The sequence below is a fragment of the Drosophila takahashii genome, chromosome 2L, assembly GCF_030179915.1.
Source record: "Drosophila takahashii strain IR98-3 E-12201 chromosome 2L, DtakHiC1v2, whole genome shotgun sequence".
Lineage (NCBI taxonomy): Eukaryota > Metazoa > Arthropoda > Insecta > Diptera > Drosophilidae > Drosophila > Drosophila takahashii.
The window spans coordinates 2235718-2262031 of NC_091678.1; the positions used below are offsets into that span (position 1 = coordinate 2235718).

At 37.8% G+C, this 26314-nt stretch overlaps 7 protein-coding genes and 2 long non-coding RNA genes across 13 annotated transcripts; 4 read left to right on the plus strand and 5 right to left on the minus strand.

Annotated features, from left to right (window-relative positions):
* Positions 1–72: 72 nt before the first annotated feature.
* On the minus strand, positions 73–3634 carry LOC108064253 (glycerophosphocholine phosphodiesterase GPCPD1). Of its 4 annotated transcripts, XM_017151684.3 has the most exons (6): positions 3482–3634; positions 3236–3358; positions 2325–2727; positions 730–2184; positions 531–677; positions 73–465 (listed from the first exon to the last, which is right to left on the minus strand). In XM_017151684.3, the coding sequence occupies exons 3-6, from the start codon at positions 2724–2726 to the stop codon at positions 346–348; spliced, it is 2124 nt and encodes a 707-aa protein (XP_017007173.2). In that variant the 5' UTR covers position 2727; positions 3236–3358; positions 3482–3634; the 3' UTR covers positions 73–345. The 4 variants fall into 4 exon arrangements, with proteins under 4 accessions (XP_017007173.2, XP_017007172.2, XP_017007174.2 ...); XM_017151683.3 differs by having other exon boundaries at positions 3236–3623; XM_017151685.3 differs by lacking the exons at positions 3236–3358; positions 3482–3634 and having other exon boundaries at positions 2244–2377.
* Positions 3635–3994: 360 nt separating this feature from the next.
* On the plus strand, positions 3995–4699 carry LOC108064221 (uncharacterized). The gene is made up of 2 exons (XM_070215920.1): positions 3995–4371; positions 4423–4699. Exons 1-2 carry the CDS (start codon positions 4102–4104, stop codon positions 4600–4602), a joined length of 450 nt encoding a protein of 149 aa, XP_070072021.1. The 5' UTR covers positions 3995–4101; the 3' UTR covers positions 4603–4699.
* A 530-nt stretch (positions 4700–5229) lies between these two features.
* On the minus strand, positions 5230–6717 carry LOC108064207 (serine protease inhibitor 42Dd-like). The gene is made up of 4 exons (XM_017151613.3): positions 6670–6717; positions 5711–6612; positions 5517–5652; positions 5230–5452 (listed from the first exon to the last, which is right to left on the minus strand). The coding sequence occupies exons 1-4, from the start codon at positions 6680–6682 to the stop codon at positions 5319–5321; spliced, it is 1185 nt and encodes a 394-aa protein (XP_017007102.3). The 5' UTR covers positions 6683–6717; the 3' UTR covers positions 5230–5318.
* A 420-nt stretch (positions 6718–7137) lies between these two features.
* cutlet (chromosome transmission fidelity protein 18 homolog) lies at positions 7138–13132 on the plus strand. The gene is made up of 12 exons (XM_017151689.3): positions 7138–8051; positions 8105–8693; positions 8749–8977; positions 9036–9152; positions 9210–9312; positions 9375–9514; positions 9918–10152; positions 10484–10659; positions 11694–11827; positions 11893–12107; positions 12529–12592; positions 12654–13132. Exons 1-12 carry the CDS (start codon positions 7215–7217, stop codon positions 12752–12754), a joined length of 2940 nt encoding a protein of 979 aa, XP_017007178.2. The 5' UTR covers positions 7138–7214; the 3' UTR covers positions 12755–13132.
* A 1013-nt stretch (positions 13133–14145) lies between these two features.
* On the plus strand, positions 14146–15014 carry LOC108064206 (early lactation protein). Its single transcript, XM_017151612.3, has 2 exons — positions 14146–14301; positions 14756–15014. The coding sequence occupies exons 1-2, from the start codon at positions 14181–14183 to the stop codon at positions 14965–14967; spliced, it is 333 nt and encodes a 110-aa protein (XP_017007101.2). The 5' UTR covers positions 14146–14180; the 3' UTR covers positions 14968–15014.
* A 1993-nt stretch (positions 15015–17007) lies between these two features.
* On the minus strand, positions 17008–18020 carry LOC138914965 (uncharacterized). Its single transcript, XR_011420667.1, has 3 exons — positions 17901–18020; positions 17607–17682; positions 17008–17163 (listed from the first exon to the last, which is right to left on the minus strand). It is a non-coding gene; the product is annotated as an uncharacterized lncRNA (long non-coding RNA).
* Positions 18021–19296: 1276 nt separating this feature from the next.
* LOC108064205 (boophilin-H2) lies at positions 19297–20851 on the plus strand. Its single transcript, XM_017151611.3, has 2 exons — positions 19297–19888; positions 20391–20851. The coding sequence occupies exons 1-2, from the start codon at positions 19795–19797 to the stop codon at positions 20600–20602; spliced, it is 306 nt and encodes a 101-aa protein (XP_017007100.2). The 5' UTR covers positions 19297–19794; the 3' UTR covers positions 20603–20851.
* A 22-nt stretch (positions 20852–20873) lies between these two features.
* On the minus strand, positions 20874–22121 carry LOC108064227 (kunitz-like toxin PcKuz3). The gene is made up of 2 exons (XM_017151638.3): positions 21340–22121; positions 20874–21285 (listed from the first exon to the last, which is right to left on the minus strand). The coding sequence occupies exons 1-2, from the start codon at positions 21419–21421 to the stop codon at positions 21113–21115; spliced, it is 255 nt and encodes an 84-aa protein (XP_017007127.1). The 5' UTR covers positions 21422–22121; the 3' UTR covers positions 20874–21112.
* Positions 22122–23480: 1359 nt separating this feature from the next.
* Positions 23481–25102, minus strand: LOC138914801 (uncharacterized). Of its 2 annotated transcripts, XR_011420607.1 has the most exons (4): positions 24980–25086; positions 24359–24485; positions 23770–24273; positions 23481–23714 (listed from the first exon to the last, which is right to left on the minus strand). It is a non-coding gene; the product is annotated as an uncharacterized lncRNA (long non-coding RNA). The 2 variants fall into 2 exon arrangements; XR_011420606.1 differs by lacking the exons at positions 23481–23714; positions 23770–24273; positions 24359–24485 and adding an exon at positions 24487–24924 and having other exon boundaries at positions 24980–25102.
* Between the last annotated feature and the right edge of the window lie 1212 nt (positions 25103–26314).

Genomic DNA, 26314 nt, shown 5'->3' on the forward strand with positions numbered 1-26314 from the left:
GGAAAACAAATTTTACTAGGTATATATTTACTTTGATCATATGTCCCTTTGCCCACATAAAAAACGGTGCTTTCTTAAATTTATATTTTTTTAAGATTTTTGGGAACGTAAGAACTGAAGTACAGAGCAGTTGTATTAAGTTAGGAAAAAGAGGTTCCTTATTTGGTTGGACAGAATTTAAGTACATTTTTTGTAAATTAAACTATTTATAAAAATCAAATGCAATTTGCTAAGTGACGAAATGGAGAAATGCTAATGACAGATGTGGAAATCGGATGAGTTTTGGTCCTATTAGCGTACATAAAGATGAGTATAAAATAGTAGAGCAGATGCAATATCCAATATCTATGCCTGCTGTTCCTCGTTTCCATCAGCAGAGGTGTGCCACACATGTCCCATTTCCAGGGCCTGCAGTTTCAGCAGCTCCTTTTGGCTGTCCTTGGCCTGAAGGTGGAAGACACTTTGCTAAGGGGGAGATTTAAAAAAATATATTTAAATAAATATATTTAATTCAAATGTATAATACTCACCTTCACCTCCTTGGTGGTCAGCACATCCATTTTGTCGTAGATGATGGCATGCAGACCCAGTTCCTTGAGCAGCTTGATGGTGTCCTTCGAGTTGTTGTCGTCGCCCCAGCAGAACAGCACCAATCCACGCTCCTTGGCCAGATTCACCTAAAAGCGTCCGTAGCTGAGTGATTCACGACTCGTGAGGGGATCATGTTACCTGACTGGGATCTCGCAGCAGGTCCTCCGTGTGCGCCACAACGCCCAGGAACTCCATGGCCACCGCATGCCAGACGGCCAGCTCCATGGAGTTGCCCCGGGGGTCCAAATACTTCTGGTACTTCTCAGTCCTGCCGAGGGTTAGAAACATCACAGGATATCGATTTTGCTTGAACCTTAATATAGTACAGATGTCTGGATCGAAACAACTTAGGACTATCCGGCGATTGCCGGCCTTTCTTAGGATTACATCTAATATACAATCGATGTAGAGATTTCTATCCACCACATGCTCGAATTCCTCCTCCATTTTGCCATCCTCCAGCCGCTGCGACCATTTGATTTCGATATTGAAGCCGACATGGACATCGAGGGCATCGAGTACATCGGCCAGTTGTGGAAAGGGCTGATGCTCCAGCAGGTCATCGTTGTGAAAGGAGCGCGTCTCCCGGGAGAGACCTTCGGCTATGTGGTAGACCTTCAGCTTCCTCAGCTGCTCCAAAGTCAGCTCCCTCATGGGCAAAGCCAGAAAGTCGTGCTCCTGCATGCTGCACTTGGACTTCAGCGAGACGTAGATCATAAAATCGTGATAGACCACCGGCACGAGGTCCTTGCTCAGCTGGACATCGAACTCCACCATGTCGGCCCCGTGATCGGCGGCATTCTTCAGCGAGGTGATGGTGTTCTCCCTGATCACCGCATCCTTGGCCTTGAAACTGGTTCCGGAACCCCGGTGGCCCACATCCAGGCCCGTCCACTTGTTGTTCCAATAGCGCGCATAGCTCACACTCATGTCCATGTGGGCGCACTGCGACGAGGGCTTTACGATGAGATAACCCAGACGCATCATGCCCAGCGGTCGATGGCCCTTGGCGCAGGTGATGGGTAGCTCTAGGTTGCCCTCCGATCGCTTAAACAGATTGGGCAGCACGTAGTGATAGCCCAGGTGATGCGGTGGACCATCCTCCCTGGCCACTCGCGAGCTGTAGCTGTATAAATCTATTAAATAGGCGGTATTTTCAAAATCCCCGACTGTCAGGTGGAAGATGACCAGATCCGTGGGTCCACAGGCCGTTCCAAATTGCTCCTGGTGTCTAATTTCGCACTCATCCGCACTCAAGGTGACCACCTCACTAAAAGCAAAAGCTGTAGACTCGCCACCATTCTCCTTCGTGTCATGGGTGTCGTTCGACAGGGAATCCTCCGGCGGGGAAACGGGCGTCATGGCCTCGCAACTGGCACTCGGAATACTCAGATTCATGGGCGTCACCTTGACCTGAATGTGTCTTCTTTTCATGCGCTGCTTGAAAGTGAAGGGGGCGTAGAAGAACTTTAACTGAACTAAAGTCTCCTTGGTCAGCCAGCCGCGATCCACCTTGTCCTGTCCATTTATTGAGCCGAAAATATCCATGTGTTCCTTGGCGGGCTGCTCATCCAGTTCCCGGATAATTCTAGGCTGTGGAAATAAGACTCAGTTTTAGTTGTTCTATTATCTCAACACTTTGATTCCCATACGAGTGCATACAAATCAAATCCGTTTTCCCGGCTTCAGCTCCACTCGTATAGGGTCATTTGGTAGTTAAGCAATTAGTAAACCTGTAATTGGGTCTCCCAGCGGCGGACCATCAGTTGCTCGGCACTCGGGTCCACGGCACAGACCATGTAGCGGTACTCCGTGTCGCAGTGACGCGGAATGTAGACCTCCGCGGTCCAGAGATTGCTATCCTTATCCTCATCGCCGTCCTCCTTGGTCAGAAGAGCCGCTCCCGAGTGCTGCCAGTTGCCCAGCGCCTCGCAGTTGCCCACTATGGCCAGCTGCTCGTGGGCGGCCAGTTCCTGGTTCATCAGCACCCGAAAGGTCCAAAGTCTGTTGGTGGTTATGTCGCCGAATATCCGGCGGGATCCCATTCGACCTCCGTTCTCCGAGGACGAGGGACAGCAGGAAGGAGCCGCCATCGCATCCTCGTCGCCATCGTGGGAGGCCAACCAGTTCTGCATTCTGTGGGGGTCAAGAGTTCGCATCAGTAAATTTTTTTTATTTACAAATTTTTATAAAAAAAACAATTTATTCTTTTTTTAGTTAGAAAAAGAAAATTTTTTTTAAATATATTTTTTTTCTATACATTTTTTAGAAACCTCGTTAGGTGGTTTTAAATTCAATGTGTAAAATTTTTTTAAATTATTTTTTTTTATTATAAATTGAATAATGAAATTAGTTAATATTTTTTTTTTAGATCTAGGAACCCAAATAAATACATTTATGAATCTAAGGGGAAAAGTTAATGTGATTAAAATATATATATTTTCCACCTTTCGAGTTCACTTTAAAGGGTATTCACTGTACTCGACTGTTTCAAATGAGGGTCACAAGTTGCTTGTTTTATCGAACTCAAGTAATGCCCATGGATATTAACACAGACGATTGTTTCTTATGTGCAATGCGATTGTTGTTATTCTGTTGTTATTGACCTTATCAATAAGTGACGTAAATACATCTAATCACTTACTTTGCGTGGGTGTGTGTTATAATCAAGGAAAACGAGAAAATGCTTTGTTTTGTTTTGCTTTTCCTTTCTTCTCTTCTTCCTCTTGCTAGTTTTCCCCGACTTTCCTTGATTTTCCTAGCAAAACTATAACAAAAGAAAGGTGCAATCTGAGGAATCGAACGATTTTTTGGTCATAGCAGCTGTTTTTTGTACACGCATGGTTTTTTCACTTTATTTAGGGGTGGGTGATTATCCCTGTTTTAATACCGATTAAAGTTGATAGTACTATATATTATCTGCCCGATTTTAGCGCCGCGGGGGCGTCCGATCGACTATAACTGTGAGTTGCATTATTTTTACAAGGGAAATCGGGTCGCCGGTGGGTTGGAAAAACGAGTGACCGTTATGCGGAAGCCGGATATTGCGGAATTTTAGAAAAATAAATAAAAATAAAAGTGAACGAATCACGGTTTGGTAAACGTTCCATTAAATTAGTAGTATTTTTAAAGATTATTTAAATAATAAATAGAAAAAATATTAATTTTTTTAACTTTTCTACGAATTTTTTTTTATTTTATTATAAAAATAAAATTTCTCCTGAAATTTAAATTTGTAGCTACAATTTATCTTACCAACCAAAAAATATAAAAAAAGCATTTAAAAACTAAAACACTTTTTTGTACAATTTAAAATTTGTTCAAATAAATACTAAAATTAGTGGTGTGATAGTGATTTTTTCGGATTTCTGGCCAAAATTGGTGCTTTACTCACACATCTTTGTGGTTTCCAGAATTTTCTGTCGATCAGATATCAGATAGAGCCGCACCTGTCAATTATCCATTAAGAAGAAAAGACGTGTTAAATTTTAAATTCATAATTAACACGACATGGAGGAATCCGAAGATAATTTTGAAACTTCTGATCTGCCCTATGAAGATATATATGACAACGATGATCCGTATGTTCCGGATAAACCGGTTTTTGCGGATTACCAAACTGGTGCTGTTTCTGTCGAACGTAAACAAAGTTCTCAAAGTATTCCTCCGTATCCACATTCAGCTCGTCTTATAAATGGCAAGCGTACCTATATATTCAACAAGACATGGGCCATGGGCAAAAACACCCTCAAATCAAAACTATGGCGGGAGGCGTATGAAGTGAGTATAGTTTAAATACATTTTTTTTCAGTTTTAAATATTTACTTTTAGATCCTCGACCCAGAGCTGAAGAAGCCGGAGGTTGTTAGGGACCCTAAGCGCAAGGGACACGTGATCACGATGTTGCATCCGTGCCTACACACGGTCAAAGGTCACGTTGATCCGGATGCAGACACCAAGTGTCCGCGGTGCCAAAAGCCCATTTCTACTAGCAACGTTTTTAGAGTTTAAAAATAAGCTGAAATTATCCATGTGCAATTACCTAAAACGAAATACAAATAAATTGCACAACAAATGTGCACAAAGTTTGCATATTTGTGTCTGGTTTATTAGGCACTTTTAACATTTTTCACACGACAACAACAGTTTTAAGAGTATGCGTCATTGCACTTTTTCGCTGCATTTTCGTTTTGGCGGGGAAAACTCTTATCAGCAAAACAGACTAGCCAAACAAAAAACATAAACAAAGCTTTCGATCAGCTGTTTAAATTATATATGCATGACTAGGGTTGTCAAATATTTTTTAAATATCGTACCGATAACACTAATTCACAACTTTAAGTTTTTTTCGAGGTAAGCCTTGAGACCAATTTTTTGTGATTCGTTTTAAGTTGTTTATCACGCTGAACAAACTAAAAAAAATTCCCAAAGAACCGTTCTAAAGATATTCGCAAAAATCCAGACTTTCGGCGCTACTTTTATAAAACCTAACAGATCTCAAATTTCCCCAGAGGCATTAAAACAGCAAGCCGAAGAGGTTTTTCAAAACTCTACCTGATCTTTGCCCACATTTCAGGCCGAAGACCGCATATTGAATGACTTCTGTTATTCACAGTATCAATAGGAAGAGGCTCTGTTTGTTGCATAAAACAAGAAACAAAATAGTAGACAGTATTTACTTAATACAGCACTTTTTTTTATTCTTAATTCATTTTAAAAATGGCCCTTTATTTATCTGTCATTTGTGGGTTAATAACATGTCCTTGAAAGTAAATATTTTCATTATCCCGAATGACATAGGCAAACGGTTGGTTGACCACAATCTCCAGGGGGGCACTTTGTGGCGCTAATACATACATTACTGCAGATTACATTTTTTGTAAGAATTAAAAAAATTTAGAGCCCCTTTAAGAATTTATCAGTACCTGTTGCAGCCGCGTCTTCGGCGCCCTCTTCATTCACCTCCAGGAAGCCACGTTGCTTGACTTTGTCCAGTTTAAACAATCCATCTACCAGGTGTGCAAAGTTAAAAGTCTTTTCGAATACTTTTCGGATGCCCATCTAAGGGTGAACTAAGGGTTAAACTTTAAACTTCACAATCTTAAAAGATCTCACCCACCTTCTTGAGAATATCCTTAAGGTCTGCTGTAAATTCGATCTTGAACTTGGGCAACTTTAAGTCAACCTTCATCGGTACAAAACGCTTGGAAAAGTGGGCGATCGTTTGCTCTAGTTGAGGAAGCTTATTGATTTTCTTGGGCAAAAATATTACCATGCGGAGGCTCGAATTTCTATAGGGTAGTTCGATCACCTGGGTTTCTAGGAAATTTATATAGGATACATTAAAAACTCCCGATACCTGCATCATTTGAACAGGTACTCGTTTTTTATCACTTATTCGAAAGTCGGCCACTTTTGTATGTTTCGGATTAAACTTGAGCTTCCACTGTCCCTTGAAGTAAACAGCATTCAAGATCATTGCAGTTAGATTCGATGAAAAGTCTGAGGATGTAACTAGGTCTTTGATCTTGCCGTTAGTCTGTTGATCAATCCACTTATTCACAATCAATGATGCATTTTCCGGACTTCTAAAATCGATGGTCTCGGCTTGGGCCTTGAACGAATCTTTAAGCCCCTGATTATATTCCGGAACTAATTCATAATAATCGGCGATGAATATGCGATTCGCCAAATGAACAATGGCCACTTTTTCGCGGTTTTCAAGGTTTGTCAGCAAATTCTTATACTTTTTAGCCACTTCTTTTTTATTCCATGAAAGATGTAGAGCGTTTTTTATTTGTTGAGCCGATCTTCCCTCACCACCCATGTACATCATGCTCAATGCGATTTCGAGGCAGAGCGGCGAGGAAATGATATTTTTGCTTGGATTATTCCTGGCTAGATTTTTGTAAAACTCGTCCGAAAATGGACCATTTGGGATAAACTTATCCTTAAATACATAAAAATTGTCCCAAAAAAAATTGTATCGACCAGACACCGAAACGGCCAAGAAAATCAGAGCTGAGAAAAAGTGATTAAATTATTTTCACATTTAATTTACTAACCAGCACAGCTCACCGAAATATCTCATTTTAAACTTGGCTGTGAACTAAAGATCACATTTACTATTTATAAGTTATATTTTAATCAAATTCGCTACGTAGATTAGTGATGCTTTATTTAAGAAAAACTCTTATTAACTTGGAAAAATCTTTAGTTTCAGCTGTTCTTATACACTGATAAACAAATGTATGTTTAATATTCAATTTAAATATTTTGTCGGTATGCTTTTCATCCATTGCATTACATTTAAAATGTAAAGTTAATTTAAATATTTAAAATTACGATTTTAACGTTTAAATTTAAATATTTGGCGCCTTTTCTAAAGCAGTCCCCCTTTTCGACACTATTTTTTGGTATTTTACAAGCAGTGTTTTTGGTAATTTCGTTCCAATTGGAAAAGTATTTTTCGGTATATTTTGAGTTGGCAAATTACAGTGCGACCCCGTGGCAACGCTGGTCTTAAACAGCTGTTCTGTTTTGGCGGGAAAAATCCACTTCCCAAAAATTGTTTACAATTTCCGAGATTTTCTGCCGGTAATTCGGGGAAAGGAAAACCGAAAATGGATCAGTATCCCGATGAGAACGAGGAATTCGAGCTGCAGTATCAAGATGAACTGGAGCTGCTGGAGGATTTGCCGGATGAGTTTGCACCGAGTACTTCAAAACAGGCGGCTGCGAAACAAAAGGAAAACCGGGCGCCTCCTTTGAAGGATGTCTCCCGTTTGGGAAACTTGGCTAACTCCACTCTGGGATCCCCACAGCTGTCGCAGATTACCTTTGGTTCCAGTCAGTTGACAGTGGAAGATGGGGAGGCGGGAACTGCAACCGGAGGTCATGTAAATCGGCGACTCTTTGGAACTCCCCGTGGACCACCGGTGGGCAGGGGCTGCTCCACGCCCTTCCAGCGAATGCCCGCTATTCAGGAGATGGAGAAGCAGCCTACCGCTGTCCAGCAGCTCCAGGAAGTGGGCCTGAAAAACGTGAACAAACGCCGCTTGGAGCGCGATCTCTTCGGGGACATAGATGACCTCTTCCACGAGTCCTACGAGGATCCGCTGGTGAAGAAGGCCCGCACCGAGGAGCAGCGGGATCACGAGGCCATCGACAAGATCCTGGAGCTCCGGCGCAAAGCGCGAGAATCCAGCAAAACCCTGCGAAAAGACGATGTGAGTCGGCTGAAGGAGCTGCACGACTTCAAGATGCGCAATCTCTCGTATGAGATACCCAACTGGCCCTTTCTGGCCATCCAACGCAGCGATCTGGAGCGGATCTATGTGCGCTTTCACTCCGAGGACTACGAGCAGCGGCAGCTGGACATGATTAGCGCCAGGGGCGAAGTGGTGGGCAGTCTGCTGGGCGAGGCGAAGGAGAAAATCTGGCAGGAGGCCAGCGAAATCGTAGGTATTCCTAATCCCCTTAAAACCGATGAATAACAGCCTTTATCACTTAGGTTCTCAGTCGCTTGGAGGTCGAAAAGGAGGCCGATGTGACCCTTGTTTCCTCCGATTCCAGCGATTCCCCACCCGATCGCCTTTGGGTGGACAAGTACAAACCCCGCAAGTACATCGACCTGCTGTCCGATGAGATGACCAACAGGAGTCTGCTCTACTGGCTGAAGATGTGGGACAAGATCGTCTTTGGCAAGGCCTTTCACAGCAAACAGGAACAGGAAGCGGTGGTTGCGGGAGAAGGAGGAGGAGCTAGTGGATCATCCAATAACCAGCTAAATAGCTTTAATAAGCGCACTGGGAAATTCGAGTCCAATGGCGGCTGGCGGCAGCGCAAATCGCGCCAGGCGCTCAACACAAATGTGGATGCCTTGGGGCGGCCCATGCAAAAGGTGGCCCTGCTATGTGGTCCTCCGGGATTGGGAAAGACCACTCTGGCTCACACGATAGCCCGGCATGCTGGGTACAATGTGCGCGAGATCAACGCCTCCGATGATCGCAGTCCAGAGGCCTTTAAGTTGGCTTTGGAGAACGGCACGCAAATGTCTTCGGTTTTAAATGAGGACAAGCGACCCAATTGCATAGTTCTAGGTGGGATTAATAATTATTTTTTATAGCTACATACTTATATTAAATTTAATTTCAGATGAAATTGATGGCGCCCCTCGGCAGTCCATTGAATACCTGGTCAAATTCATCAGCGATGGCATCTACAGCAAAGTGAAAGCCAAGGGCGCCAAGGCGGAGCACAACATCCTGAAGCGACCCATCATCTGCATCTGCAACGATGTCTACGATCCCGCCCTGCGTCCCCTGCGACAAGTTGCCTTCGTGGTCACCTTTCCGCCCATCGATGCTGCGCGTCTGGCGGAGAGGTATTATATCTATCTGTATCATATAACAATTAATTTTAATAGTTAACTCAACTTTCAGATTAGTAAAGATTGCTTATAGAGAACAACTAAAGACAGATTTCGGTTCTTTAATTGCCTTGGCTGAGAAATCCGGAAATGATGTGAGGAGCTGCATTTCATCCATGCAGTTTTTCAAGTAAGTAATCCTAAAATATTTATTAAGAGCTAAACTAATTCATATTTGTTTTTTTAGTGCCCAAAAGCACAGTTTAACTTTGCAGGATGTGCTGAATAATAATCTTGGTCAGAAGGACAGACATCAAGGTCTTTTCGCAGTGTGGGATGCCATTTTCCGGGTTGGTTTTTTTTTTGTTTTAAAATTAAATAGTTTTTTAATTTATCTATTTTATTTCTTCAGATACAACGTCCGCGAAAAACCCTTCAAACAGATGCCAATAAGATTGAGGAACCCGGCCAGGTGACAATGACCAATATGTCGGTGACCACGCGAGTTCGCAATGTTCTGGATGTTGTTCACTCCAGTGGGGACTACGAAAGGTAAGCTTAACTTTTTATAGGAAATATACATTAGGATCTTGAAATTAAAGAGTAGTTAAGCCATGAAAACAGAAACAAATGTAGAATTATAACTTTGAAAAATTAAAATTATATTTTTAATAAAAAACTTATTACATTTAGAATTTCTTATTGTCAATTGTTAATTTTTCATTTAAACTTCTTGTAATTTAATTCTTTATAATATTTTGTATATATTTTTAAATTTAAAATTTTAAAATTATTATAAAGTAAGTAGTCATTAAATTACTCTATTCTGTATGTGTATTTTATGAAATGGTATTTTTAAAAATAAAATTTATTTATGTATATCAAAATGTTATAAATAAGTCATAAAATTACTCTATTCTCTATTGTTTTTTATTTACTTCCCTTTATTTTGCAGACTGACCCAGGGCGTTTACGAGAACTACCTTCAGCAGAAGATGCCCGATCCGAACTTTACGGGCGTGTGCGAGGCCCTCAAATGGTTCTGCTTCACGGATACGGTGCAGCATCAGATTGGCAGACAGCAAAACTACAGTGTGTACCCGTACCTGCAGTACGGCTTTGTCGTGTGGCACCTGCTGTTCGCCACACTGGCCTGGCCGAAAATTGCATTTCCCACGCGTGGCTTTGAGGTGAGCTTCTGGTTCTGGTTCTTCAGAAGGTTCTGAAAAAGTAACGATGACGATGGCGATGAGATGATGGCCCCGGGCCACATTATTTCTTTTCATCGCAGCGAGGCTGCAGCTTCTTTGAGGCAGGCTCATGATTTATGCAGGCGTCATTAGCCGGGGCAAACATCCCCGGCCAAAGGCCTGTGGAAAGTGCATAATCAACACAATCAAGCCATGTAATTTCTTGTCCATTATGTGCCTCAAATGCAATCACAAGATTAATGAGGCTCCTGCATAGATTTGCTTCATGTTTAGAGACCACAGAACCAGACCAACAACCCCTGTTTTTCAGCTCCAGCAGAAGAGCACCAACCAGAGGAACATCTTTCAGGCGCTGTGCAAGGGAGTCACCACCTCGGCTCTGGGCGTGGGTCAGGGCAGGACTCTGCTCCTCGACACGGTGCCGCTGCTGAAGAGGATCCTGTCGCCCCAGTTGCGCTCCGTGGCGGTGCAGTTGCTGTCGCCGAAGTGAGTAGACCTGGGTTATCCTAAAACCAGTATTCGAAAATTTAAACACATGTTAAAAACAGTAACAATTTTGTTTTACAAAAGTGTTAAAATGTTAAAAATAATTGTTAGCACACACAGCTTACTTGTGTTTTTTACACAATGTGTTATTAACACCGACGTGTTTTTTACACACTGTGTTTGTAATAGAGCCCTGCATGAATCATTCAATTTTTGTTTTATCATAGTATGCCATGAAATTTCTGATTTGTTTAATTCAATTCTATGTGAAATAAATTGAATGTTGTTCTAATTCATTTCGAATTGAATGAATCGAATGAATTATTTTATGAATTTTTTGAATTTTTCAGATTTTTTTTGTGTTTTCTTTTGAGAACAAAAAGTGGAAAATTTTTAACAAATCAATGTTACCTGCATAGTAAATAAAATTTAGGCAGATTTTATCACAAAATAATGGCCTTTTCTTCCTCAAAATAAATTGTCGTTTGAATTATTTCGGAATTCATGTCATTCATTCATTCAATTCTATTAAAGTCAAAATTCAAATTCATTCAATTCTATTAAACACAAAATTCTAATTAATTCATTCATATAACCGAAAAAAATTCAAAATAATTCATTGAATCCATTCATGCAGGGCTCTAGTTTGTAAAACAAATGAAAATTACATTTCACTGACATTAAAAAATCGAAGGGAAAATGGATAACCAATATGGGCCACGATATATGTTATATGTTAGTTTTAACCATTTCAATGCATATATGAATTCTTATACTTTAGACTCTACACTTTAATGTCAAAAACTCATTGTGTTAAAAACACGCTGTGTAAAAAACACGTCATGATAATAACACAATTGACATGTGTGTATTATTTATGTATCTAACATATTTAGGATACAATTTTTTTCACACAAGTCAATAACTTTTTTTGAACTTAACACTTTAACATTTAACATGTTAATAACACATGTTTTTTATAGTGTGTGTTATTTCCCAACCCTGCATAAAATCTCTTATTAAATTCTTTTCAGAGAGCAGCAGGACTTGCGGCACACCATCGAGGTGATGGTGGATCTCGGCTTGACCTTCGTGCAGGTGAAGTCCCAGGAGGGGCACTATGTCTTCCAAACGGAGCCGGATCTCGATGCACTCAGTGCCTTTCCAGGTGGGTCTATATTGCAGGAGATCGGAAACTTATTTAAACCTTATTTATTTTTCCTACAACTCTAGGTTACTCTGGCCTGACGCTTCCCTACTTCAGTCGCCAGTTGATTGCCCGCGAGGTGGACCTGGAGAGGATTCGACGAGCTGCCCCCAAGGGTGGTGCACCCTCTGCTCCTGCTGCCAAAAAGAAGGCATCCACTGCTCAGCTGCCCAATCATTTGCAAACATTGAAGCCGAAGCCAATTTCGGCGCCCAGTGTGCACAGTGCACCCAAACAGCAGGTGAATTTGCGAGGATTTGCATGCCTTGCATTTACTTAGCAGCAATTTATTTGCAAATTTTCATCACTCACCGAAAATGCGCATATGCTTGGGGTGGACCAACCTTAGTTTATTTTCCCTCATTCCCCAAATTGTTATTCCTTTGCTCTTTTCTGCTCTCGAAAAATCTCTCAAATCCTCGAAAAGCTAATAACCCATAAGGGGATTCCAGCGGTATTGTCATTGGAGTCGTAATGTGGGATCAGAGCAAACGAACATTTATTGCCCATCTTAAGCGAAAACGACTGAAACAGCTACCTTATACTTATCTTTATGGGGGTATTTACCTGGGGTTTCTTCTTTTTCTTGCCCAGACAAATTTGTTGTAGTTACTTAAACAAATATTTACTTACTGTTTTTCTTATACAATAATTATTTTCAGCTCACCAAGGACTTTTTTGGCCGCATCACCCACAAATCAAGCTCCAAACACTCAGCAGAGGAAGGTAAGTTTTTTAAATCATTTAATTTGTTCTATTTTTTTTAATATTTACCTAATTTTACTAGCCAAAACCGATGCCATCGTGAAGAGTCCCATTTGGTATCGCTATAAGGAGGGTTTTAACAACGCCGTTCGCAAGGATGTTCACCTACACGAACTACTTTAATTTAAGTTCTTAATAATATTTATTTAAAATAAGTGCAAGTAAAGATAATTAATATTTAAATGTAGGGGAGAGTGGGGGAATTTCGTCACAGGGGCAATTTCGTCACCTGCAATATCTCGGAATCCATAAGTCGTAAAAATATATAATTTTTTTGTTTTAGTCCTTCAAGACGGCCAGACACAACCAATGCATTTGTTTTGCACAGAAGGCCAAGATAATTAAGCTATAATATTAAATGTGTTTTAACAGTTCAAAAGCTACATTTAGTTCTCGACGAAATTTTTTCTGTATGCCACAATTTAAAAGGAATAAGATACACGATTTTTTATATAATACACAGTGCTATAATGTGCATTTCTGCGTCAGTGATTTTTAACTTCGCGCCTAATTTCGGAAGAAAAATAATTATTTCTAAAAAAGTACTGTCTGGGGAAATTTCGTCACCCTACGCTAAGGGTAAATTCGCACCTATTTTAAATACATATTTTTATATTTTACGAGCTGGCTAACGAACAGACTACCAGCAGCAGCAACAAATATAGGACGTCAACAAAAATGGTAGGCTTAATCAGTGTAGCATACTTTCAGGCGTAAAGTTCCCTACATTTTTCAGGTGACGAAATTTCCCCAGTTGTGTGGTGATTTTACCCCCCTATGTGGTGAGATTGCCCCAGTATATTGGTTTTACTTTTTAATTTTTTATAAATCACCAAGTTAATTAAAAAAATAGGGGAATGTCACATTTTAAAGCTTGGTGCTAACCGCATTCAACAATAAAAATAGAAATATGATAACGTGTCTTAAGATGGACAAAAAATAGCTTTGAAAAAATGCTGACGAAATTCCCCCACTCTCCCCTATACTGCGAGTGAACTTCAATGGGTCTTCGTTCCCTTATCGCAATTTATTTTTGAAATAATTTATCTGGACCTTGTGTGTTGAAATTTTCGCTTCCGTGTCAGTTCAAAATTTATCTTATGAAATGGATTCAATGTTTTATGGGTAGTTGTGTGGAATGTTGTAATAACATTCTTTTTTGATATTATTAATTTATAAAAAACTAAGATTAGAAGGAGATATCTAAGAATTTTTAGAATTGTTTTATTAGTCAGTTTTAAATTTTTTATTTAAATGTAGACAAAGCACTCTTAAAAAAAATCCGTAAAAATCCATTGAATCATCTAAAAATGTAAATTTTTACGCGATACATCCGGTTGACCCACTGGATTTTAAAAAACCAAACTAGATCAAATCTTCCGGAACCAAAGAGAAACGAGACTCCACTTTTGCAGGCCTTTAGAGTGTATTACACATGATTGTTGTTAGTTGGCTGTGCTTTCCTTATCGCGGGTTTCAGCGGGCATGGGTTGAGCTCGGAAAGTGTTCCCGAGTGCCTCGCTTACTCAGTTGCCCGCCGCCCGTCCAGATGTCTCGACCTAAACCCGCGTCGGTGGTGCTATCGCTGCTGTTGGTGGTGCTGCTGATGCTCGTCCACCACCACCGCACAGACGCCCGATTCGTGGCCTCCGGTGCTCCTCTGATTCCCAGTGAGTAGCCACTTTGACTGGGGTTTCACAGAGATACAAAGGGATTGTTAATCTATTCATTAATCTCAGATTTTGTATTATTGAAAGTAGTGTTTATTAATAGAGGTCGGATTATAAGTGAAATCATTTGTTCACCCTCTGATTTCCCGTGATACTTCATTGGTTACAAATATTTTTTTATAAAATCATATTATTATTATGAATTGTCTTTAATTTAATTACGATTTTAAGCAACAAATTTGTAATCTGTCAAGAATCAATGGAAAACTGGGGTTTTAGAGATATTTTTTCATTTAGTATCGACTCCTACTTGTTAATATAAAATTTGACTTTACAAATGTGAAAAACTGTTCTTTTCTTAGTACTTTTAAAAATATTTTTCTGTGACAACCATTAATTTTCTTTTTATCAGTTATGGAAATAATCCTCAGTGTTTTCCCTATTTTATCCCTAGGTATTTGCAAGAAACCGCCGCCACGATCCGAGGGAGTTTGTGCCACCGAAATCGAGGGATACTATTACGAACCGAGTGATCTGGATTGCAAGATCTATAGGATCGGCGCGTGTCATGTAAAGAGGGGCCAGAGCTTTGGAAGCCTGCAGGACTGCATTTCCACCTGTATCCACGGGCGTAGTCGAAATCATGACTATTATGTGAACGCATAACATAAATAAATATGTAAAATACGTAAACAAATGTTCGTACGAATGAATGAATGAGTTTGATTCGTCGATCAAAGCAAACAAACTGCGTCGAAATGCTTAATCTCAATCTCAGCTGGATGTCAATCATCCGCCCTGTTGACCTGTGACGTAATTGTTTTTTTTTTCGTTTGTCGCACTATTAAAGCGTGTGAGAAATCCATGATTATGGCCTGTTGGTTATTAAGTCTACTTAGTTGAACATTGAAACGCCGCTTACGTTAGCATAATCTTCTGATGCCCTACAAAAGAACGAGTCTTATAACAGGTTGGCTGATAAGTCCCCGGTCTAACAAAGAAAAAAATTTTTTTTTGTCAAAATTCGATTTTATTATTCAACATAGATCCCTTCAAGAGCGATACAACGATTATAGCGACCTTCCAATTTTTTGATACCATTTTGGTAGTACTCCTTCGGTTTTGCCTCAAAATAGGCCTCAGTTTCGGCGATCACCTCATCATTGCTGCCAAATTTTTTCCCTGCGAGCATCCTTTTGAGGTCTGAGAACAAGAAAAAGTCGCTGGGGGCCAGATCTGGAGAATATGGTGGGTGGGGAAGCAATTCGAAGCCCAATTCATGAATTTTTGCCATCGTTCTCAATGACTTGTGGCACGGTGCGTTGTCTTGGTGGAACAACACTTTTTTCTTCTGCATATGGGGCCGTTTTGCCGCGATTTCGAACTTCAAACGCTCCAATAACGCCATATAATAGTCACTGTTGATGGTTTTTCCCTTATCAAGATAATCGATAAATATTATTCCACGCGCATCCCAAAAAACAGAGGCCATTACTTTGCCAGCGGACTTTTGAGTCTTTCCACGCTTCCGAGTCGGTTCACCGGTCGCTGTCCACTCAGCCGACTGTCTATTGGACTCAGGAGTGTAGTGATGGAGAAATGTTTCATCCATTGTCACATATCGACGCAAAAACTCGGGTGTATTACGAGTTAACAGCTGCAAACACCGCTCAGAATCATCAACACGTTGTTGTTTTTGGTCAAATGTGAGCTCGCGCGGCACCCATTTTGCACAGAGCTTCCGCATATCCAAATGTTGATGAATGATATGACCAGCTCGTTCCTTTGATATCTTTAAGCCCTCTGCTATCTCGATCAACTTTATTTTTCGGTCATTCAAAATCATTTTGTGGATTTTTTTGATGTTTTCGACGGTAACCACCTCTTTCGGGCGTCCACTGCGTTCACCGTCCTCCGTGCTCATTTCACCACGCTTGAATTTAGCATACCAATCAATTATTGTGGATTTCCCTGGGGCAGACTCCGGAAACTCAGTATCAAGCCAAGTTTTCGCTTCCACGGTATTTTTTCCCTTCAGAAAACAGTATTTTATCAAAACACGAAATTCCTTTTTTTCCATTTTTTTCACCATAACCAAAGTTGCTTCACAAAAGACGCTCTATCTCACAAACTAATTGACTGACAGACGTCAAATTTTGACACGAACCATTTGAAGGTTAGTACTTTATAAAAATAATATGCATTTAATACTAGCGACGCCACCTATGTGTCAGACCGGGGACTTATCAGCCAACCTATTACACTCATAAAAAAAAATCGAAGAATTTCCTTAAAATCTAGAAAATTCTTTCTTGAATTTTTGCCAAAGGCGACCTCACCTTTGTTTCAAGAAATGGTTTTTTTGAAAGGCACCATTAAAACCAGAAAAAATATTTCTTGTTTTAAGAAATTAAATTTCTTAAAACAAGAAAGGGTTTTTTAGAAAGCCACCATAAAAACAAGAAAAAATATTTCTTAAAACAAGAAAGGCGATTCTTGTTTCAAAGGTGGTTTGTTTCTTGTTTCAAGAAATTAAATTTCTTAAAACAAGAAAGGGTTTTTTAGAAAGGCACCTTTTGAACAAGAAAAATTCTTTCTTGTTTAAATTTCCTTTCAAGAAATTTTATTTCTTGATTTAAGAAATAATATTTCTTGAAGGGAAGTTTTATATTAACACTGAAACCCTAAAAATAAAATGTAACTTGGTTTTTTCTTTTGCATATTTTATTTATTTAAATTTAAAACATTTAACACTGAACATTTAAACAATTTTAAATAACACATTTTTGACTTAAGAAAACATTATTATAACCAAATATGTAGTTGCAGGCATAAAAAATTATTTTCTTCGGCTTTCCTCATCTGGAAAAAAAGAGTTATTGGGATATCAATGATTTGTTTTTAGATAAGAATAGATAGATGTTTTTAGATAATAGATAATAATGTAATGTTAATAATAGCCAAAATACAAACACGTTGGTCAGACGACCGAGAGAGGAGCAAGACAGGTAGAAAATGAAGAAGGAAGGGTTGAAAATCTAATTTCAGAAAGAGCCACATACATACATATATATTTACATACAGTCCTTTGCGCGAAGGGAGACCGAATGTAAGCAGGTCAGATCATGACAATTTTAAGAAGGAGTAGAGAGAAACGTCGCGACGCGTAGGTCAAGCGAGCGAGAGAGAGGAGCAGAATATGAAAGGGTTGAAAATCGGGTTTCAGATCGGGTGAGCCGCGTACATGCATAGATATTTACATGCATACATAAGTATGTCAAACAAATACAACATATTTTTCTTACCTTAGAAGGTTTTAAAACAAAATTACAGCTTCGACAAACAAATTATTTGGCTGTTGCAACTGCAGGTATTTTCACTCTGAAAAATAAATAAAATGCGAGTAATAAGATAAAGTTATTATAGAACTGTACACCCACAAATTTATGTACAAATGTATGTATGTACGTAGCTCTTAGCTAAAAAACAATTCACCTAAATTGGTATACGCTTGTTAAAGAGATTTGAAATGTATCCTTTAATTACATACATACAATTGTACGCCCGCTATACAAAAAATTATATACATATTTACATACCTTTGAATATTCGGAAAAAGGCTTCACCTCTTATCCGCTTGAAAATCACGTCCATCACTCACGAATTTTTTTCACAACTGACGCTCGGGGGATCAGAGAAGTCGGTAGCCGGATAGCAGTCGGGCCGAGTAGGCCCTTCGTCCCACTTCGTTTTTCTTGTCGTTAACATTCGGCAGCCGAAGGAAGTCAATGGCTACTTTCCTATATTCTAGGGTCATTTCATTCATATATTCAAAGGTGATTTTGTCCTAAAATACGTACAAAAATGTTTTGGCTGCGACGGCAAAACAGACATATGAGATTTTCATTTTTCTATTTTTAAGAAAAATTCTTTCTTGAATTTTTTCCATCAAGAAAGGTTTTCTGTATTCAAAGGCCAATTTTCTAATAACAAGAAATTTTTTTTCTATTTTCAAAGGTAGGCCGATTCAATGGCGAGATTTCCAAAATTTAGAAATTAATTTTTATGAGTGTAGGTTAGTTACAGAGTTTAGATGGGTAATATGAATGAAACAAATATTTGGTAATTGAACAATTCAGATAAAATTAACATTTTAGGATTTAAAGCTGCCAGGAGATTTTTTAATTAAATATTACATTTTTGAAAATAATGAGTTGAATATTTAAAATTTAGTAATAATATTGTTATTATTAATTATATGCCCGGCAAACAACAGTGTTCGTTAGTTTCACCTCAATATTTCACTGCTATTAAATGTCATTGAAGTAGATTAAGCTCTTGATAACTTTTAAGCTATTTTCCCAGGGCATTCGCAGTTCGTTGCGTATACGTCACGATGGCCGCATCAGGCGTTATCTCCCTGCTTCGCTCGTCTTAGCCTTCTGCAACAGGCACTCGCCGGATTTAGCCGGAATCCGAAGAGAGCCAACCCCCAGTATGATCACCATCCCCCATCATCAGCAACATTATCGATCACACATGCAAAATCGCAGCGAGACGGCGTAGGGTCGAGTTTTCGATGTCGATTGAAGTCTTATCAAACGAAATACACAGGGAGAACATTTTATTTGGCTTAAAATTGGATACAAAAAAATTTTTAATTATGTAATAAAATAGTTTTGCTCCTCTAATTAAAAAAATATATTTAACTAGCTTATATATGTTAATAAAATTACAAAAATATTTTTACTAGTATTTAGAAATCAATGTTTTTTCTTAAGCCATGAATGTTCATATATAAACTTAAGGAATTATTTTATTACCCATTTTCATAAATTTAAGTATAATTTTTCCGAGTGTAAAATGTTTTTCTCTCACCAGAATCCAAATCAGCGGCAGAGCTGTTGGCAGAGCCATTCCGATTACAAATATGTGCCTTGGATGCCTTTTGTTCGAGGTTTCAAGTCGAGTTCGCAAACTCGCCGTTTAGTCAGTGACCAAGTGTGTGGTGAACCAAATCCGTTTCAGTTTCTTTCTGCCAATTAAAAGCAGCGCATACAAAGTCCAAGCGAAGGAGCATTAGAAGTATCTATCTATCTGGAGTAATCCCTATCTGTGCATCACGAATTGCAACAAAGAATACATTTTTTCGGCTGGGCTCTTGCACTCTAGATGAACTGTGCAGTGCCGACGAGTATAAAAAACCCATAAAATCGAAATCGAAGCAAGTAAGAAAGAAAAGCAGGCGGATCGGCCGATCATCTGTATACTAGAGGCTTTCAATCACTGCGGAATCGGACTCATTCCGTACTGCCTTTTATTTATGGCGACGGGCGGCTGCTGCGCATTTGTGTTTGTCCTGAACCAGATTGACATCATCATCGGTGCCAGAGAGCAAAGTAGAGCTGCAATACAGAGCTGACCAAAGTGAGCAGAAGTACACGAAAATCCAGAGGAACTATTATCCAAAATACTGCAAACAGTATTCCCAAAATGGCCTGCCACAGTCAGTTGAGGTTAACCATTTGGCTTTGTGTTACCTTGGCCATCATCCTGGATCAGCAATTCACCGCAGAGGCTCGCGTGCGTAAGTATTTAATTAATAAATATATTAATACATAATCTCTTAGAGGATAATACACTTGGAAAATGTCTTATCAATGTTGCTCAATCTTTCAATGCCAAAATCCTTAGGGCAATGACTTTAGTAGATTGGTTACTCCTAAAAACTGTATTGAAATTCCTATTAAGTCTATTTGGATTTTTTATATAATACTAAGAAAGTTTTCTAAAAATGTTGCAATTAAATTTATTTAAGGCAAATTTAACGACAAATTCTTCCTTATAAATTTAAATATTCTTCTTACTCATTTCTGGAATATTTATTGAGTCTATTTTTTTGGAAGTTTTATGCAACAGCTAAGAATACAAAAATGTATATATGGAAAAATGACTAATAATATTTAATGAATTTAAAAATAAATGAATAACAATGTGCACCCGTCAGTCAAATTTATTTTCTGAGATTTTTATTGTGTTTATATATTTGATATTATATAATAATACAAATTTCCACTTTCGCTTTCCAGGAGATGCGTGCCAGGTGGTGCCCAGTACGAATGGAGTGTGTGGTCCCACAACCGTGGGAATCTATTATGATCCGGAGACGCAGAGGTGTCAATATAAGGGCTGCAGCAACAGGAGGCTCTTTGACACCCTTGAAAATTGCGACAAGATTTGCAACAATCCGCGACATGTAAAGCGACGAAATCAAGCGAAGGCCAATGAAACTTCGCACTGAAAGCATTTAATATAATGTAGTAGTAATAAACATAATATAAATTTATTTTTTAAGTAAAATGAGCCAATTTAAAAATGTGAATATAAAAATGGATGGTTTTATCCATTGGAGATTAGATTTAACTAACTTATCCATTGTAAATTTAAATTTTTCTCTCTGCTAACATTTATAAATTTCAAAACATTGAATACTGAACACAAAAATTTAAAAATTATTGACTGCTATTTTGTTTATCTGGATTAAACATTTTACTATATTTTTATAGGCCGTAAACTTTTGATAATCTTAAATCTTTGTAAATTATCTATAACTATAGTTAAAGTTGAACGTGAAATTCAAGTGTTAGGATCTAAGATTCATTAAAATTAATTTAATAATCTAAGATTATAACAAATAATACAAAATCAAATCTCTAATATGTAATAATAACATTGTTAATGATTTTTAGTATACTTTTATTCCCCTTTAACATTTTTTTGTAACGATTGTTGACATTTTAGTTAACATTTTCTAAATATCACGGCAGTTGAACTCGCATTCGGCTTTGGTGCTGAATCGGTTGTCATTCCCGCCACATCCGCCGTAGATGAAGGGTTCGCAGTGGCGCTTGATGGGATTGTAGGCATAGCTCTCCACATATCCGAAGCACCGGCCACTAATCATCGGCTGGAGGCACAATTTCACTTGAAAGATATCACTGAATATTATAGTGAACTACTATTTATTGGTGGAATTACCTCTCTTGGAGGCAGCTTCTGAATGGTGTGGCATCATCAGAAGGAGGGCAATCCAAAGACATTGCCAAAAAGCCGGCATCATGTCATCTAAGTAGAGTTACTGATCCACCGATCCACTTGTCTTCCGCCAATAATCAACCGTCACGTTCTTGGGCCAACAGCTCACTGAACCGGGCTCTCTCAGCATTGATTTCTGTGTTTACAAACGCCTTCAAATGCTCATACCCGTTTATTATTTTGCTTTTGCCAATATTCAACATTGACCAAGTTAGCAGGTGGGAATTGGTTTGGCCAAAATGGAAAAAGAGTTACCTACCATTACTATTTTTACTGTTATAATAATGTTATAAACTTAAATATTTTTTGAAAAATCACTGCCTTTCAATATTCTTATTTATGAAAGTATAAAAAATATATAGTTCTATCATAATTGATGATAAAAATTAGCCGATTAAATCTTACATTAATCTTGTAGAATAAATCACAATGGGTGGGAAAATCGAAACTCCCCATAGGATACCCTACACTCGCTCTCAAATTAAAAAAGCTACGCTCGCGGAGATGACGTAAAAAACACTTGGCAGAAGCAGAAGGCAACAAAAACATGTTCCGCATATCAATATGGCAACAAAAACAACAACAAAGCAGCTCTGGCAATACCTAAAAATCAACTACTAGTGTGTTAAGTGTATAGATTGACAACCAGAAAAGCGATTTCAATTTCAATTTGAGTTTAGCTTTCAACTTGCCAGGGAATCCAGTAAAATAGCCACTAAATATAGCCCAATATGGCATTTATTTTTCAGTTAAAATTGTAATCGTTATTTCGACAAGCATTCATTGCAATCACTCTTTTTGTCGAAGAATTTTCCCCGAGCTTCACAGCCTTTCATACTCATGGAAAAGCAACTTCTCTTCGGCGCACTGTACATATATCCGTGAATGATCTTGTTGCAGGATCCTGAGGTTCCACCCTTTTGACTACAACGCACTAGTGAATAGTAGATAAAAGTGTTTAGAAATATTTTACATCTTTTAATACTCAAATACTTACCATGTGCTCCCATGATAAAACCAAAAAGGGATAAAAATAAACAGATCAAATAAAATATCTGCATTTTAGCTATGATTTTAAAGCTGATTTACCGACTAACTGTTTTAAAATCACAGCACTAGTTATATAGCTAATATATTACCCGAATCTAATGCAATTCAACTTAAATTTATGCCATACAATTTTAATGGTCATGCTTTAAAATATATATTTTTTACAAAGTAGAGCCTATATTACCCTATTAATTTGTTTATTTTCCATAAATAATATGTAGCCAAGTTTATGGATTTACCACGATTTTCGAGTAACATCAAACTGCTCGGCTATGTCACTAATTTAGTAATTAAACGCAGCTGAGAACGAGGGACAATTAACGTCTGGCGCTCAATTATTTGAAGCAAATTAAACAGTTAACTGAATTGTCACCCCGCACACATCTGACATTTCGGCCACTCAATCAGAATCAGACCCAAAATGTTCGACCCCCTCATGTGTGTGAATGCTAATGAATAAATAGTCCCCAAACTCCTCGAGTTCCTCGGGAGCATTGGAATTATCGTTACATCATCATCGCCGAGCGATAATTCAATTTGCACTGCGAATTAACACCTGCCATCGTTTTGTGATTCGGCTACTCCTGTGCTGACCATCTACCATCTTGTCTTGTCCAGCACTTTGGCCCTAATGTGGCTATAATTATGAAGTCCTTGCCCAGGACTTTAGTCCATTCCCATCCTGTCAGCACACAATGCAACTTTAATGAGCTCTGTGTGGGTAATAATAATATCATATCTGCCTCTGTGCAAAATGGACATATTAGCCATGGCCCTGAAAGTCGCATTTATTATGCAAATTGTTTGCAGTTTATGGCTCAGTTTAGATTGCTTGAAGTTTGGGGAGCACAAGGGTGAAACTGTCTTGTATTTACATATCCTTATGGTTTGAAAACTCAGAGCAATAGCAGAGAAAATTCTATACCAAAAAGGAGACTTTTGTTTTTCCAAATTCTAATTTTAAATCTGTTGAATGATTATTTCAACAAAACGATATCTAACCATCTAACATTTTTTTCGTATTTAATGTGAAATAAATTGTAAAAGGAATTTATTAATTATTGTTTTCTGTACAATTCCAGATGTACTTGCTTAACCTAAAACCAATTTGCAATATGCTTCACAATCCCTTTCACTACCAAAGAAATTGCCACCACCTATGCATGAGACAGAAGTCAAAATACACCTATTTTCGTTGGGTAAATAGGTATAACCGCTAACTGTCGAGGCACACGAATGTATGGAATAAGCTTTCTGACCGCAGAGGGCTAAATTAAATAAATATTTTAAAGCAATTTTCAAATGTTTTCTTTTAACACTTACCATCTTTTAGGGCCATGACAAAACCAAAATAGCTTAAAAATAGAAAAGCAATTGAGATTGATTTCATTTCTTGAGTATGTATCACTTCCTTCAGTTGACTTGAAGTAACTAATAATCCTGACCAAGCGGGAAGGTTTTAATAGAGCCTAATAATACCCTTCACTAATATAATTCGTTTCAGCCATTAACATTAACCACCGTAGGGTTCCTTCAAAAAATCTTAAACTTTGAACAACTGAAAATAAATTGTAACTAATTTTGTTTTGCTAAAAAAGTGCATAATTTTTTTAGTAGGTCAATTTTTATTGCGAACATAATTTAATTTTATTCCGTACAAATGCAAGTCATAAAACTAATTTCGGTTTTTAGGCGTGTATTTTTAACGAAGCCATTTATGCCAGCATTTTTTTTTTAAACATTTTTAAACTTTGACGAAATGTAGCTTCTAAACTAATGAATGGAACTCAATGCAGTGTACAAGAAAGTTGGAGGGCATTCTATTACCTGTAAAATGAGATTTTTACACTTAAAAAATATTTTATCCATAAAAAAAAGTTTAAGTGCCATTTTCTTAGTCCGAAAGACGTACCTTACCGGAAACCAAAGGATTCATTCATGGTATATTTCAACGATTTTTTTTTGTAAACTGGTGTAAGTGAAACCCCAGGTCAACACTGTACACCTTCCCCTAGAAATAACTTTAAGACCGCAGACCGCTAAAAGAAATAAATATATTATAGCAGAAAATTATTTTTTTTTACACTTGCGATTTTTTAGGGCCATGGTAAAACTAAAAACTTAATAAAGGAAAAGCAACGGAAAAGGGATTTTTGTTATTCCAATTTCGAATTTTTAATCTGTTGAATGATTTTTCCCACAAAAATATAACTTAATCCATCTAAACTTTTTTTCGTATTTAATGTGAAATCAATTTCGAAAATAATTAATTAATATGTTTCTGTGCAATTCAAGATGTAGTGGTTAAATCTTATTCCTTGCAATATGCTTCACAATCCCTTTCCTTACGAAAGAAATTACCACCACCTATGCATGAAAACCCAGTAAAAGCACACCTATTTTCGTGGGGTAAATAAGTATAACCGCTAACCGACCGGGCACACGAATATATGGAATGAGCTTTCTGACCGCAGAGGGCTAAATGAAATAAATATTTTAAAACAGTTTACAAATGTTTTCTTTTAACACTTACGATTTTTTAGGGCCATGACAAAACTAAAATAGCTTAAAAATAGAAAAGCAATTGAGATTGATTTCATTTCTTGAGTATGTATCACTTCCTTCAGTTGACTTGAAGTAACTAATAATCCTGACCAAGCGGTAAAAGGTTTTATAGAGCCTAATAATACCCTTCACTAATATAATTCGTTTCAGCCACCGTAGGGTTCCTTCAGAAAATCTTAAACTTTATACAACGGAAAAAAAAAATTGTAATTAATTTTAGCAAAAAAAAATAAGTGCATAATGTTTTTTAGTAGGTCAATTTTTAATGCAAACATAATTTAATTTTATTCCGTACAAATGCAAGAAAAATGCTCATAAAGTAATATCTTATACTTTGCACATTGACTCACATTTAGTTGTACTAGGAAAGAAATTGCCAAGCCCTCGGCAAAATGCAAAAACCTTAAGACACTTATTTTCTTTAGGTAAATAAGTGAAACCCCAGGTCAACACTGTACACCTTCCCCTAGAAATAACTTTAAGACCGCAGACGGCTAAAAGAAATTAATATATTATTGCAGAAAATTCTTTTTTTTAACACTTACGATTTTTTAGGGTCATGGTAAAACTGAAAAAACTTAATAATAGAAAAGCAACGGAAATTGATTTCATTTCTTGAGAATTTACCACTTCTTTCAGTGCACTATGGGGAATTTGACCACTTTTTTTGGCCAATATTAATAACTCCATCAATTTTAAAGATATCAAAGTAAAACTTTAGCAATCGTTATTATTTATCACAACGCATATTCTGCATGAATATCTTTCGGATCAGACAACTATATCATATAGCTGCCATAGGAATGATCAGATCAACTTTGCTATTTTTAGAGATAAATGCATAAAACTTGATAAGTACTGTTTTAATACAGTATTAAAACCACACAGAAAATTGTGTTAAAATCGGAAGAATATTTCTTTTAGTTTCATAGAACCAAAAATTCTCAGAGTTTACATGCCATTTCTTTCATTTTTTGATACAGTTATAGCTTTATTTTTTTTTTTACAACCTCCTAAGTCCGCTTTTATTGTCAAATGGTAGCGATAAGTGTTTTTGCCTTACTTTAGAAGACATTTCAAATGTATGTCTATTGATATCTTTCTTCCACAGTGCAAACAAAGGGGCAATTGCAAAATTTGAGGTTATGATCTAAAAAACTAAATTTCTCCAAGAATCGAAAAAAGTGAATTTTCTGACTACATTAATTTTAAAGAGAATTCCTTACTCTTTAATTCCCTAAGGTTTGATGGATGGACTCCGCTGGACTCGCTTTGTATCTCTATTTAAAAATTGGTTTTCTTT